This window comes from Ovis canadensis, chromosome 3 (assembly GCF_042477335.2).
Source record: "Ovis canadensis isolate MfBH-ARS-UI-01 breed Bighorn chromosome 3, ARS-UI_OviCan_v2, whole genome shotgun sequence".
NCBI classification, from domain to species: domain Eukaryota; kingdom Metazoa; phylum Chordata; class Mammalia; order Artiodactyla; family Bovidae; genus Ovis; species Ovis canadensis.
The window spans coordinates 158,817,759-158,833,386 of NC_091247.1; the positions used below are offsets into that span (position 1 = coordinate 158,817,759).

Below are 15,628 nucleotides of genomic sequence, written 5' to 3' on the forward strand. Positions count from 1 at the left end.
TGGGCATCATGCGTAAATACCGTGGCACCTATAAGAGCAAGACTGACTTAATGTCTCAAAGATTTCTCTAGTAGATTGGATGTTCCATATTACTACTCAGAAAATACTCTAACCACTACTCAATCTAAATAAACACAGAAGGGCCCGAACTAATCAGAGATCTAGGGAACACTGTCAGAAGACTTAATCTCAATATTTGATCTCTTCCTCTTTCCCTGAAAGACAGTGGAGAATCTAATTTAGAAGAGTGGGAAAGCCATGGCAACTATTACCTACTTCCTAGAAAGGAAAGAATTAGCGTTTAAAAAAATACTGGCTAACATGTATCTGCTATTCTCGGTTGAAGCACATTTTGTTGAATAATTCAATCTGCTTTATTTTCCCATCTTCCCAAGTTTTTGTCTAAGACATTTAATTTTACAATTTAGTGAACATTTAGTTCAACTAAAACCAATTTGTCATAATAATCTGCTTTCTTTACATGAAAATATAAGGGAGCTGAAATTTCTCTTAACTTAGTGCATTGGAACTGGCAGGATAACACCTCAACCAAGGCTCACAAGTATAAATGCCTGCAGGGGGCAGATGGTAACTGGATGAGTGAACTGGGCCCAGGGGAGGGACTGTGGCTCAGTGGAAAGCACACGTTTATTTATTTATGGACTCAGTTTTAGTCCATGGTTGCAATGTTGGAACTGGATTCAGAGCTGTCAGATCTTTTGACTTTTCAAGGAAAAAAATAATGTCTTTGTGAAATTCCTAACTTTTAGATGTTAGCCCATTAAAAAAAAAAAAACCTCCAGTGTGAGCCAAACCAAACACATTTGTGGGGATTGCTTGTTCTGTGAACTGCCATTTGCAACCTCTAAACCTTCCCATCTGCTCGGACTGTAGAGTGCAGTCACTGGGGAATAGCACCACTTAGCTGTGTTTGTGGTCTGGGGTGAAAGAGCGACTCTACAGAAACAGTCCTGTACTTAACTGAATGTATTTGAACTTCACTAATTTGCCAATTGTTGTGGAATCTTAGTTCATTATTGCATAGCATCAGTTCTTTTAGATTTTAGTTTGCTAAGCATGGGATATTTAGGATAGAATGAGGGAAGAATTCTGGGCCCAGAGGTCTGGGCTGGAGGAAGATGGATTAAGGGATCCTGACTTCAAGCACCCCGCCTCCAGGCAGGGCAGCAGGTGTCTCGCCTTCTGTCCTTTGGACTGTGACACATACACAGAGCTCCCTTTCCCTCATGTCATTCACTCCCCCCTTTCTTCATTTTCTGTGACCCAAGTAGACCTCCTCTAAATAAAGCGGATTCCCTATTCCTGCTTCCCAAGCATCTGTGATTGTTTTAATAGGCCTGTCACCTCCTACCACTCTCTTCCAAATCTATGGCTGAACTTGAAACTCTTCTGTAGCTCCACCAAATCTCATCTTCTGTAATAATCTTGTTATAATCACATGCCAGAATGTTAACCTCTCAAAATCCTACAAATCTAGGAAAATAATAGAAAGGTGCTTAAGCATGATTTCTGTGTATTTATGAGAACAGTCTCATATGTAGATAATTTTACTTTGTGTTGGTTCTTGTTCAAAAAATGGGTATTTATCATTGCTTGGGAAACTCTCAGTCTCTTTAAATAGTAGAATTAAAAATCAGCGATAGTGGAGTGTTTTCAGATTGATTTCTGCAAAGAGGTTCTTTTGTTAAAGTATCATCTATTCTGTATTGTCAGTTCTTTCAGGCTGAACTGGGAGCTAATAACTATAAAGCCTAATGTGGACACCACAAATTTAGGAGTTATAATAAGTCAGAAGTAGTTGTATAAAATTTATTGCCTATACCGCCTCTGGGGGAAAGTATATTTGATAGTCATATAACCCAGGATATATGTTTAGCTCAATTAAAAAGAAAAGTCAGCAACTATTTTCAAACTCGATTTCAATATCACAAGTACACAGAAAGAAAAATTGAATCACTGAATGAAAAATACTTCTTGGATGCTCAAGATAATCTCTGAATTTGTATGATAAAATACTTGGTACTAGATAATACTTGGCAGTGTTACCTGCGTGATCTTGGATAAAACACCTTTGAACCTTCTTTCCTAATCCATAGAGGTATCACCTCCTTATAAAGGTGGTTAGGATTAACTGAAAGAAAAGGTTATGCATTGTTATTATTATCATTTATTTAGTGACCTACTCAAGATCCCGACTCCAGATCTTCAAATTGTTAGCTCACCATTTCTAAATCATTCTAGTTTATTTTGGTTGAGGGTGTCAGAATAATAAATGATTTGAAAACACCAGACAGGTGATTTTTTTGTTTAAAGTTGTTCATAAAACCGTTTATAGTATCTTTATGTCAGCATCATTAAGTTTGTATTTCTCTTCATGGGCATAAAAAAGGGAAATCTCTAGGAATAGGGGAGATCCATGTAATCACTGAGTCTAACTGTAAATCTAACTACATATGTTAGGGCCAAAATATTCTTGGTTGACTAATTTTTACCTCTTTGAGTAAGTGTCTCCCTACTCCATCATTAGTAATTAATATCTGAAAATAGAGAGCTGTCACAATCTAGAGGTGAGACAGATTGCTTGTGAATCTAAGAACAGATAATGCAAAGTGCAGTCACTTTCCTCTGGAAGACCCTCTGGGGTGTTCCTACAGACTTGATATTGCATAGATATTGAATGATCTTTATACAGTAAGGAGCTTTTTTAAAAATTACATTTCTGGGAATATGGAGCTGCAGAATATTATTAATTTAGTAGGTAATATGCTGACATGATTTGATTCATTATAGTGTAAACAAATCAAATTTTTCCTGGTGTTAAAAATTCGCCTTCATTGAAAGATCTGAAAAAGAAAATGGAGAGAAAAAGATTATTCCTGATTAACCCTGACCTGTCTAGTCTTTAGTGTACCTCTTCTTTCTAGTCTGAGGTGTTTCTGATTGTCATACTTAAACAAACACACACAAAAAAGGGTTGAGATTATGGAAACAAAGGACAAATAGGGTATGAGCATTTTTCAAAACTTTCCCTCCTTACATCTTCACTAAGAAGTAAATTTTATTTGCTACTTAGCCCATTCATTTTCATATTTTTTAAAAAGGTGTAAAAACCCAGCCAGATTTATATTTGAGTTCAGAGTAAGCAGAGTTGGATGTTTTGTATTTCTTTCACCAAAGCATGCAGTTTCCTTTATTTGCTGATTATGGTATGGTGTTACTAAGCCTATGAGAAACCTCTCTGTGAAGTGCATTTTAATATTTAGATCAAACAGCGATTCGAATACATTAATGCCCAGTGGGTAAATGTGTCATTTGAAAGCAGCTGCTGAGCCTTCTCCCTGCTGCTCCAATTAACACATACTGCACACTTTTGTCAGCAAGAGGCAGTGTATATGGATGAAACCACTTTGCAGCTCATTAATATGATATGCAGGAGAGAACTAAGGGTTAATCCATCAGCCCCATGGAAACAATAGTTTGCCAAGACTTTTCCCAAGCCTGTGCTTGGGTGCTGGACTCGGGTAGTTGGGGAGGGATGAGCAGGTAAGAAAAAGTATTTTCCGTCTCCAGCTTTGGTTCAGTCCATTGACTAACAAGTTTCCCCGCCCCTCTCTCCTCCTACACCCCCGTCCCTGATGATGGAGACATTGGATAGTGAAATTCTAGCGCTGGGACTCCTCGAGTCTCAGCGGAATCGCTGGTTGAACTTTATTTTGTTTTGTTTTAAAGCGATTTGAAATTCAACGCTTTGCCCTTGATTTTTTTCTCTTAGTCTTTCATGATCATTTCACTTTCTCTCTCTTTTTCTTTTTCTAAAATGCTTTCTAAATTACACACTTGAAAGGTTATTGAGCAAAGTAAGAAATCTGGTCCGGGTAAACTCATACCGTTATTTTTCCCTCCTCACCCCGGCTAAAATCTCTGCCTTGCTGGTGGCACCGAGGCAGATGGAAGGGTAGCGCGTCCCCCAGCCCCAGGTTCGGTGCTGGGCATTCATGCTCCACCGACTCCCAAGCAGCTGGGCTGTTGCTCCACTCCTGTGCTGGCTGAGCCAGGTGGTGCGGGGAGCGAGAGATGGACCGCTTCCTGGGATTTGTCAAGCAGATAAGAAGATCCAGGAGAAGAAAGGGGAAAAAGTACCGACCAGAAGAGGATTACCACGAGGGCTACGAGGATGTGTATTATTACGCTTCAGAGCATTTTCGAAGTAAGCGCTTACCCTCCACCCTCCTCCTGTTCCTTCTCGCATGCTGGGGCTCACAATAAACCTTGCGTGCAGCTTTAATCTTAAATGCAAAAGGTTTTCCAGATGGTGTTCTCTGGGAGCTGTTCTGTAAGTACTGAAGTGCTACATTTTGCTTGATTTGTTGCAAGGATAGCTATCAGCATCTAAACAGTATAAAGGGTCCAGATCTCTACACAGGTTAATATTGGATTGGCTAAAAGGTTCATTCAGGTTTTTCTCTAAGATGTTATATTTTCAGTGCAATTAATTTATAATGTTAGTATTTTAATGAGTCATTCAAAAAAGTATCTTGCAAGTCAATGTAGTAGGTGGTTAGAATATGTTCTGTTGTAATTGTTGCTTTTAGATAACTGTTTTTGGTGGTTGTTGTTGTTCTGAGTAAGAGAGACTAGTTTATTTGGAAGAAATAAATGTTCTTGTTCAAGTTGATGCTGATAATTACTGTTCATCATGCAGACTTCTAGTAGACAGTTATCTATGATTAATCCAAGGTGTTGTTTGTAGAAGGAAGTTTAAATGCTTTTCTCTGATGCATGTTTGTAATTTTATTATTAAGGGAACTCTTACTTGCTGTCAGCTAGAAGCAATGACCTTAAGAAAAAAAGAATATATCCATATTAAGGTATTTGTAAATGAGCTTCTAAATAGCAGAGAACTGGAATTTTGTCTTGTACTTATTGCTGCTGTAAGTTCCTTGTGAGATTTGGACTTGTCCCAATAGTTTTTAAGTGCCCAGAAATGCCTAAAGGTGCAGAGAGAGCCAGCAGCTACATGATTTATGAGGTATCTTAAATGGGAGACATTGGCAGTTATGCATGCTCCACATTTACAAAATTTAAGTTATTTTTATCTTCTTGAATAAGAATCTGTATAAACTTGTATTTCAGTTCTAATTTGTCCTGACCTTTTGATGTCTAACCATGAATATATACCATTCACAACTTTTGAGTGTTCACTGATAATTTAGATTCTGTATCAGTGATATTGAAATCCATGAGAGTTAGTTTTAAATGCCAAAAATCCTGTTGTGGCTGATGAAAGTTGAGATTTGAAAATTAATGTGGTAGCAAAAGCATAAAAATGCAAAATTATAATTCTTTGATATTTGCTTGAATAATATGGCTGTGTTGCTTTTCTGCAGTAATTCCTGAGTTTTGGAGATGTTTCTTTTATTTTTTTACATAGATAGTCTATTCTATTGTAGTGACGATCTATGTTTCCTGAACTTAGTTTCCATTGAATTTAACTAAGATTTGTGTCATATCAAAAAGTGCTGTCAGTTTTCATACATAATTCTGAAAACTTGGAGACTGAAAAAAAAGGGAATTTAGAAACTTTTAGTTACCTTGGTGTTCATGGTGCACATTCTTACAACCAATATATACCGAGTCAAATTCACACCTTCTTGGGTTTGTATTATGATGTATTTGTGCAGATAGAATCAAGTCTCAAATGCTTGCTTGTTTTGATAAGAATTGAAAAACAAAAGTACTTATAAGTTTACAAAATGTACCTTTGAGGAGAAATATTTATGGAGATATCTAAGAAATATCCCTAAACTAGACTTTGGAAAATGATACATCAAGGACAGTAGTCATCATACATTAAGTGCAGTTTGTTAAAGAGAATCATGTCTTAATCTGATTTGTCAAAGACAAATTTTAAGAATAAAATACTGAACATCAAAAGTCATTTGCCTTAGATGCAAAACTGACATGTTTTCCCTGATGCTCTCTCAAAAAGTACCCAGTATGTAACATATAACTTTGTGGAGTTTGATGTACATTGAATCCCCAACTTCAAACTGCTGTGTAATAAATAGAAGGTGTCACAGTGGGCTCTGACACTTGGGATTTGACGTTTCATCAGATGTCAAATAGCCAGGGCTTTTAAAGAAGTCCTGTCATATAACATAATGACCTCTCATTGCATCTCTTGGCTTCAATTTCAAGGCCTCTCTGAATGGGATAGGAGAGAGATCCCCTTATATTTCACAGTTGTAGGAAAATAGACGATTGTCTTAAAACCAGTCCTGAAGTAGGTAATATGGTTGGATTCAATTACATTTGCAACATATCTATTCTAATTAGTCTTTGGCGCAATTTGAAAATTTTATGCCCTGTATTTCCCTAGATGGCTTAGAAAAGTTATTTATATTGAGATTTACAAGTTAGTGAAATATACTGATGACATTCACATCTTAGTTAATGGTGCTGTTGGTAAACCAGAAGTGTCATTATTATTTTTCTCACTGTGATGTTTGTTTCTTGAAAGAAACATACCTCTCTGTTTTGTCCATTTATCCAGTAGTTCAGACTACCACAAGGAATAATGACTGACTGAACTAGAAAGACCTTCCCAGAAAATTCCTCAGTAAGTCTGCCCTTCCTTTAGTACGTCCTCAAGTCTTTGCTGATGTTTAACTTTATCCCAGATAATGTCTCTTCTACTGTAGGGTTCTGGTTTCAAATTTTACCATCTTTCCTTTATCTTCAATAAAACACAGCTTATAATTTCATGAAATGCAAAAACTTGAATTAAAACGTCAGTAGGGTCTGATGCTGTGAAAGAGAAGTTGTTCTAACAATGGATAATTTTTCTGTAACTCCATCAAAACCGAGTTTTAGCAGTGATCATGATGATAGACTGATTTTAAATCTTCCCTGATTTTATGTTGATATAGTGAATATCTCTGTGCATAGGATGACTTTGCTTAGCTTTTCAAAATCTGATTTCTTCATTCATCATCCTTTCATAATTCTTAAGTTAGAGTTTAAACTAAAACATTGTTTTGGGAAAATCACCATACTTTTCTGGGGTTTTATTTCATAAAATGTAACAGGAGGTGAATTTCTTAAGATTTTTCAAGTTCTAGAACTCTGTGGTTTTAAACTTTGTTTTATTTTCTTAAATAATTCAGGTAAAGGTACTTAGGGAAGGATTTCAACCAAAAAATTCACCTCTGTCATGAGGAAATTGTTTTTCTGGCAAGAATTGTCAGTAGGGCAATTCCTCTTCCTCTAAGTTAATAGTCTATTACTGAATATCAAGGAGTTTTGTAGAGTATTTATCAACTTACAAAATTCTGAACATGTTGGTAAGTCCCAGACTTCCTTCATCTTTTACATAATCTAATCTACCCAAAACCACCATTTATTCTGAAATTCTCACATAGATGATTCATTTGGTATTTTCACTTAAGAAGACCTGGCACTGATGACAGAACTGCTTTATAAACCTTAATGCAACAAAAAGCTAAAAAATGATCCTGAAATTAAATTTCATAATATTTGGTGCTTTTATTTGTTTTCCACCAAATACTTGGTTATAGTATTGCCTTTTTAAAGACTCTGATAGATCATATTTTGATTGTTATCATGCAAAATATAAATCCTGACTCTATTTTTAAGTATATTTTTACTTAGCCACACTGGATAATTTTCAAGCTCTAAGACAGATAACGTGCATTTTATAAGCATTCTCTAAGTGCTATTCATATCCATGATAGAGATACGTGCCAGGATCCAGGCAGGTCAGGGTTATTGAATGACTTAAAAAGGAAGAATTTGTTTATCTCTTTTGAATATTAAAGTATGTGAGCCGCTTCCACTTGTGGCCCTGGCACCTTTCTGCACTTGTAATGCCTTTGAATTAGTCATGGAGTTCCTCCAAGCTAACCACTCTTCTCTGCTTTCATCCTCACTCACCTGGGCAGGTGAGAGCTGTGCAGTGAAGCTGCTCAGGGCAGTCTTCAGTGACCCATTCACCTTTCCAGATGAGGTCCTTTCAGGAAAATCAAAGAAAGAGGGGGAACGGGAATGTAGTTTAGATCTTTTGAAAATAGGTCATTTGTACTAACAATTTTTTTGTTCTTTTGTTGTTTTTTGCCTATTCTAATGCATATTGAGCAACAATTGTGATGTGCATCCATAAAAGTCACTTTATTAAATAATATCTGCATCTAAAGTCTGGAGTTAGTCAAGTAAGGCCTTAAATTGCCTGAGATGTTCAAACTGCATTTTTATAGAGCTGTTCACTTTCTTTTATTTCTTTTTAAAATGTCCTGCATTGTTTTTGTGGAGAAAAAAACAATTTTGGTAGTGGGTATTTGTAGTGTGAGACTTTTTAGGAATTGGTGTAATTAGTTCAAGTAACTTCTTCTCACTAGTTTCCTTTACAAGTTTGGTTTTTGTAAAGTCATGCAACCACATCCTCTCTGCTTCCTGGAATTGACAGATTCGGATTCTCTAGAGTGAGAACTTTCACACACACTTTGGACAGATGGCTTGTCCCTGTTCTTCTGTGTGCAAAAGCTGAACACACAATCACAGGGGGTTGGGGGGGTGGTGCGGAAAGGAAGGGAAGAGAGGGTAGCACATTTCATTGGTCAACCTTACTTCTCCAAGGTTTCCAAGCATCAAAGCCATTTCTTTCTATGTTAAAAACAGTAATCTTTGAACTGGCAGGTTTTGGATGTAAGATCCTGGACGATTCAAACCTTAGCTGTACTTAGTTTGATTCACAAACTCCCAAACCAGAAACATTGATTATGTTTCAGAAACAGGGTAAACTTGCTTGTTTATGGACTACACTGCTTATTTTTCTTTCCTAAAAATTGCTTTCCATCTCTAGTACATTTGTTGGTTGAAAATTGATTGGCTACCATGTTCCATTTGTCTGGGATGTTTTGTATCATCAACTATATTATCTCAAACTGTATTTTTTCCCACATGGAATAGTTTAAAGGAATATTAGCATTGAATGGGACCTAAGAATTCATTTGTCCACCTGAGTCTTTTTAAATGAATAAAGTAGGATACAAACAGTGTATGTGACTTATGCGCACCTCCACTGGTCCTTCCAGAAGGCAGAACTCTTAGAGTGTGGCCTCTATCCTTTATTCCAGACTCTCTTGGATCTCTGATGACTCTCCTGATATTTAAGGGCTCAGATCCATCTACACGTGAACTGACATCCTAATTTCCCTTGTAGGTATCTTTATTCTTTTGAACAGCGAGTTGTCTTATCTTAAACTAAACTCTTGAACAAAAATTAATTCCTAATATAATACTGCAAGTCAAATTAGCATGGTGTCTTATTGATTGTTGTTGTTTAACTGCTGAGTCCTTTTCAACTCTTTTGCTATCCATGGACCTTAGCCCGCCAGGCTCCCCCGTCCCTGGGATTCTCCAGGCAAGAACACTGGAGTGAGTTGCCATTTCCTTCTTCAATGCATGAAGGTAAAAAGAGAAAGTGACTCTTAGCGACCCCACGGACTGCAGCCTACCAGGCTTCTCCGTCCAGGGGATTTTCTAGGCAAGAGTACTGGAGTGGGGTGCCATTGCCTTCTCCGAATCTTATTTATAGATGATGCTAATAACAGTGATTGACATTGACTCAAAAATCAGCCAAAAATATTTTTTGTATCACCTCCCATTTTCTCTGTGGTTTGCAAATACCGTCACTTCTGTTAATGAGTATCCCCTCAGGAGACTTAAAATGGCATGTCTATCAGGAATATTAGAATTGGAAGGATCCTTAGAGTTTAGTTAGGGAGGCCTGCTTTTTAATATAGGAAGTCCTTTCTCAGCATCCTTGCTATGTGAACCTCGAGCTTCTATTTAAATCATTCCAGTATGAACACTTTCACTTCCAGATCAAGCAAGTCATTGAATACACCTATGTCTCTTTTAATCAAGCTGTAAATTTTATGTGAAGTTGTTTGAGTATTCCAACAAATACACTAATATGCTTAAAATTTTATCTTGACCCAGATAAACATAGGCCTTGTTAGATTTAATATGCAATAAGATTTCACTCCTTCCCTCTCTTCACATTATTCTTTTGCCGATGTAACATATGGTATGTGGAGGTGAGTAATTCCTTCAATGCTATTTTTGTTTTAACTGTACAAACCCAGAAGAGTTTTGCATTGGACCTACATGCATTTGGTAATTTTTTCTTTTTTCTTTCATTTTAAAAATTTTTCTTAAAGGTCATCAAATCTCCCATTTATTTAATAAAAAATATATCCTGTGCTTTGTGTCTCCATGATGTAGTAGATATCTATTTTTTCTGCCTTGAAACTCTTTTATTCTCCCCTGAGAGGAGCAGTTCTCATATTTAAAATATCCCTGTTTCCACTCCAATTTGGTCAGCATTGATTGATCAAAACTGCCATAAGTATATTATTCCATTGCCTTGATTATGGGTGATGGGTCTGGCAATGGACACATAAACCAAGCTGGGTCAATGAGAGCACTCCCCTGGGGGTTTGTAAATTCAACTCAGTGCCCTCTACCACATGGGAAAAAACAGTCTGGAATAGGAGAGAATCAAGTCAACCTGTACAAGAGATGAGAATGAAAGATTAAGAGACCTCTCAGAGTTTTACAGTCACGAGTCCAGACCATGGAGTCTCTAGGGCTGCCCACATTGAAGTTCATATAGCTCGAAAGGACCAAAATAACACTGGAACTCAGATCAGCTCATTTCTAGTTTGAGAGTAAGGGTATTTTTTTTTTAAGTTGGAAACTATTTTTTGGTATTTTCATTTAATAGAAATAGATGCCAGAGTTAGAAAAACTAGAGTCTTTCAATTTAAGTTCCTACCCTCCAAAAACGGACTTCCCTGGTAGCTCAGCTGGTAAAGAATCCACCTGCAATGCAGGAGACCCTGGTTTGATTTCTGGGTTGGGATGATCCGTTGGAGAAGGGATAGGCTACCCATTCCAGTATTCTTGGGCTTCCCTGGTGGTTCAGCTGCTAGAGAATCCACCTGCAATGTGGGAGATCTGGGTTCAGTTCCTGGGTTGGAAAGATCCCCTGAACAAGGGAAAGGCTACCTACTCCAGTATTCTGGCCTGGAGAATTCATGGACTGTATGGTCCATGGAATCACAAAGAGTTGGATACGACTGAGCGACTTTCACTCACTTACCCTCCAAAATAGTAATTCTCTTAATGGGGCTAAGGAACCCTGACTTTAGAGCAATTTCTTAGATCTCTATGCTGCTTCAGTTTCTTATTTGTAAAATGAAGGCCTCCATACCAGTGCAAAGAGCCAGAGACCCTCAAAGATGAACCATTGAAGGGTCTAGATGCAGTACTTAGAGCTGTGTCTCTTAGGGCTTCACACAGCCAAGGCAGCTGGAGGAAGACAGCCATAGACAGATTTGAGCAGAAGACCTGATTTCAATTAGCAGACAAACTGCTATCCATTTAACATTCTCTGTCCTCGTTTCCTGTTTAGAGTTAAATCTCATTTGAGAGGGGGCCACATGACTTCCCTATCCACATGTCACCGGGGTTCTGCCACCACTGTCTACAGTGGCATAAACGAGGGCTTGGACATACACAAGGCAGTTCTTTTTCATCAGTATATGTCCTAGAACTAGGTGCTTTAGAATACCAAGCACAGGACAATTAGCCCTCCAAAAGGACATGCATATGCTCTTGTGTGTATGTATCCACTGCCCACCCCTGCCCCCGGACTTATATAGGTATATGTGAGACAAAAAATAACACCCTTTCCTTACTCTGAGGCCATACCTATTTCTCCAGGCAGCTGTGTCCTGCTGGTTAAGGATGTGGGACCTGGGTGAGACTACCTGAGTTGGAATTCTGGAGTTCTCTCTTCACTGAGGAATGAACTTGGCAAGTAAATCTGCCTGTGCCTCAGTTTCTAAGTAAAGCACAGCAGACTAAGAAGCTTACATGCATTATGCAGGCACTGGGGCACTGTGGTAGGGGTAGTGATAGAGCTTCCCAGGTGGCACTAGTGGTAAAGAACCTGACTGCCAGTGCAGGAGACATAAGAGACACAGATATGACCCTTGAGTCAGGAAGATCCCCTGAAGGAGGGCATGGCAACCCACTCCAGTATTCTTGCCTGGAGAATTCCTTTGACAGAGGAGCTTGGCAGGCTATATTGTCCATAGTGTCGTACAGAGTTGGACACGACTGAAGTGACTTAGCAGCACAGAGATGTACTTTAGGGAGATTAGTATGGTATTAGTGTATAAAAGGGATTAGAGGTGGAGACAAAGAAAAGGGTAGATGTGGCAGTTGTAGGAAAATATAGGTGTGAACAGAAAAAAATATATTCAACACACTGAATTTGCATTGCCAAGATGTCTGAGGAGAACTGTAAGGAAGCAGCTTGAAATGTGGAAGCTGGAGTTATGGAAAGGATTCAAGAGATTTGGAAGAAAAGGGTATATAGATTTGGTGGATAAGTCATGGGACAAGATGAACTTAGTAAGAAAGCAGTCTTTCAGTTGTCTTGTGCTGAATATTCTTGGAGCTAAACCAGGAAAACGGATTAAACATACAATTCTCATCATGTAAGAGAGAGGGTCAACAGATAGAGGAATCAGTTCTATGGATACCTTAATAAGGGAATTCACAATGGGTACTGAATGGATTGCCCATTTGATTAATTTCTTACACTGCAGATGTAAAAGCATTAAATGCCAATTGATTATGCAAAGGAAATGCAACTCAAAATAGGTGTTAGGATTCAAACACTGGGTTTTTTGTTAGTGCTGTACATTTGGTTGTGATGTCCTGGAGAGAAAGCAACTTCTAAATAACTTTAGAAAGAGAAGGGACTAGTATATGCTACAATACGGAGGAACTGCAAAATATGCTAAATGAAAAAGCTAGACTTGAAAGACCATGTACTGATGCAGATGGGCACGTGGAATCTGCATATCCTTATGGGAGGATAAAATTTTTTAGAAAATTTTATTAAAATATTTTTTCTTCCAATTTTATTGAGATATAACTGCCATGTTGTGCTTAGCCGCTCAGTCATGTCTGACTTTTTGCAACCCCATGGACTATAGCCCGCCAAGCTCCTCTGTCCATGGGGATTCTCCAGGCAAGAACACTGGAGTGGGTTGCCATGCCACCCTCCAGGGATATTTCCAACCCAAGGATCGAACGGAGGTCTCCCGCATTGCAGCTGGATTCTTTACCAACTGAGCCACTAGGGAAGCCCAGTTGCCATGCAGCACTATGTAAGTGTAAGGTGTACAGCATAATGATTTGACTTACGCCATGAAATGATTATCCCAATGAGTTTAGTGAATATCCATCATCTTATATAGAAATGTTTTAAAAATTAGATTGTGATAATGGTTGCATCATTCTGTAAATTGCTTGAAAATTATGAAATTGTTTTTTAGAAGGATGGAGGAATAGGTGTGCGAATGAATATATGTAAAGTTTTTGATATTGTTTTAGCAGCTCCCAAAATAAGTAATGAGAGTTTATTTTGCACTATGGAATGTCCTAGGCACCAGTTCAGCTAGGAAGTGTTTATTGAGTACCAACTCAGAAAAAAAATCAAGTAAAATATGGAATACAGAATGATTCACCATGGTGCAAGAGGGAGACATTCCCAGTGGTATTTTAGAATATATAATAGAATTGATTATATGCCTTTTAATTTGAAGTGTTAGAATTCCACTCTGATTTCTCATTAACTATTACATATGCTTAAAGCCAAGAAGCATTTCTGAAACATTGAACAATAGAACTGAGCTCTTTGGATCAGTGGATATGAAGTGAATATCAGCACTTATGTCTATAGTTATGTGGAAATTGAATTGAACTTCAGTTAACTTACTAATATATCTTTGAAGTGATTTACTTATTAATATACCTTTGAAGACCTCTATTCTAGAAACTGCTTGAATTGCATCCAAAATATTATGGCTAAACAGAGTATCATAATTAAATAATTTTAAATTTATTTACTTAGATTAAATAATATTTCAAATATAAGCGCTAGTGTAATGCTTGAATTTTCTCCTTTACTTCCCAGTCCTGCCAAGAATAGGAAGACAGTTGGTGGTAAGCACCCCCACCATTTTTATTCATTCACCAAATTTGCTTGATGATACTCCTCACGTGTCAGGCGTCATTCTAGGTGCTAGAGTTTGAGTGATACTGAAGAAAGAGAGTTGTTGCTTTCCTGAAACCAGGAATCTAACAATCTGAATAAAAAATCGTGTCCACTACAGTGGAGAAAGTCAAAACTTCATGGGATAGAGTGTTAGAGGTGGTAAAAAGGGGGTGAGTGTTTTAGCTCCGGTGGTCTTTCTCTGAGAACTAGATGTTTGGGCTGACTCTGAAAGAAAACACAGAGCCACCATGAGTAATCTGCATCGGAGTCAGGGCACAAAACCTACCACAGTGAGAAATGTATTTATTCTCTCCATACGGCACTTGCATTGGCATCTTCTGAATAAGCTGCTTCCTTTGCCTTCATTTGTAAAATCAGTTGTTTAGAATTGCGGATGCATTTTCCCCTGGATCTCAAGCCAGGCCTGAATATAAAGGCTTTTGCAGTATTTCACTAACAGGTAAAATATAGCTATGGCGAAATGAGGCTTAGTTACTGGAGAAAACTTTAATTTTGCTGAAGAACATAGGGCTGCAGTTGCCTTTCATCTATATATCAGAATCTTCTATTAGAAGGTCAAGTTAGGGCATCTTTAGAGTGGCAGTGGGGTTTTGGAAGAATGAGAACATGGTTTACTTACCTTTAGATTAGTGTCAGCTGTTCTAAACATATATAGAGTACATTTCTTAAGCTAAAAGTGTACTTCTTATATAATCAGAAGGTACTAAAATGTATATAGTAAAGTTGCAGGATATAAAATCAACACACAGAAATCCCTTGCATTCCTATACACTAATAATGAGAAAGTAGAAAAAGAAATTAAGGAAACAATTCCATTCACCATTGCAACCAAAAGAATAAAATACTTAGGAATATATCTACCTAAAGAAACTAAAGACCTATATATAGAAAACTATAAAACACTGATGAAAGAAATCAAAGAGGACACTAATAGATGGAGAAATATACCATGTTCATGGATCAGAAGAATCAATATAGTGAAAATGAGTATACTACCCAAAGCAGTTTACAAATTCAATGCAATCCCTATCAAGCTACCAGCCACATTTTTCACAGAACTAGAACAAATAATTTCAAGATTTGTATGGAAATACAAAAAACCTCGAATTGCCAAAGCAATCTTGAGAAATAAGAATGGAACTGGAGGAATCAACTTGCCTGACTTCAGGCTCTACTACAAAGCCACAGTCATCAAAACAGTATGGTACTGGCACAATGACAGACATATAGATCAATGGAACAAAATAGAAAGCCCAGAGATAAATCCACACACATATGGACACCTTATCTTTGACAAAGGAGGCAAGAATATACAATGGAGTAAAGACAATCTCTTTAACAAGTGGTGCTGGGAAAACTGGTTAACCACTTGTAAAAGAATGAAACTAGATCACTTTCTAACACCACACACAAAAATAAACTCAAAAT

At 37.5% G+C, this 15,628-nt stretch overlaps 1 protein-coding gene across 11 annotated transcripts in view; it reads left to right on the plus strand.

Annotated features, from left to right (window-relative positions):
* GRIP1 (glutamate receptor interacting protein 1) overlaps positions 1–15,628 on the plus strand; it is a 762,378-nt gene that overhangs the window by 288,366 nt on the left and 458,384 nt on the right. For 7 of the 11 annotated variants that reach the window (XM_069584700.1, XM_069584698.1, XM_069584707.1 and 4 more), the window contains exon 1: positions 2,481–4,228. The exons of the other annotated variants lie outside the window; for them this stretch is intronic. In XM_069584700.1, coding sequence (XP_069440801.1) covers positions 4,096–4,228 — 133 coding nt within the window. In that variant the 5' untranslated portion in view covers positions 2,481–4,095. Of the gene's footprint in view, positions 1–2,480; positions 4,229–15,628 lie in introns of those variants that run through there. 11 annotated transcript variants of the gene reach the window in all.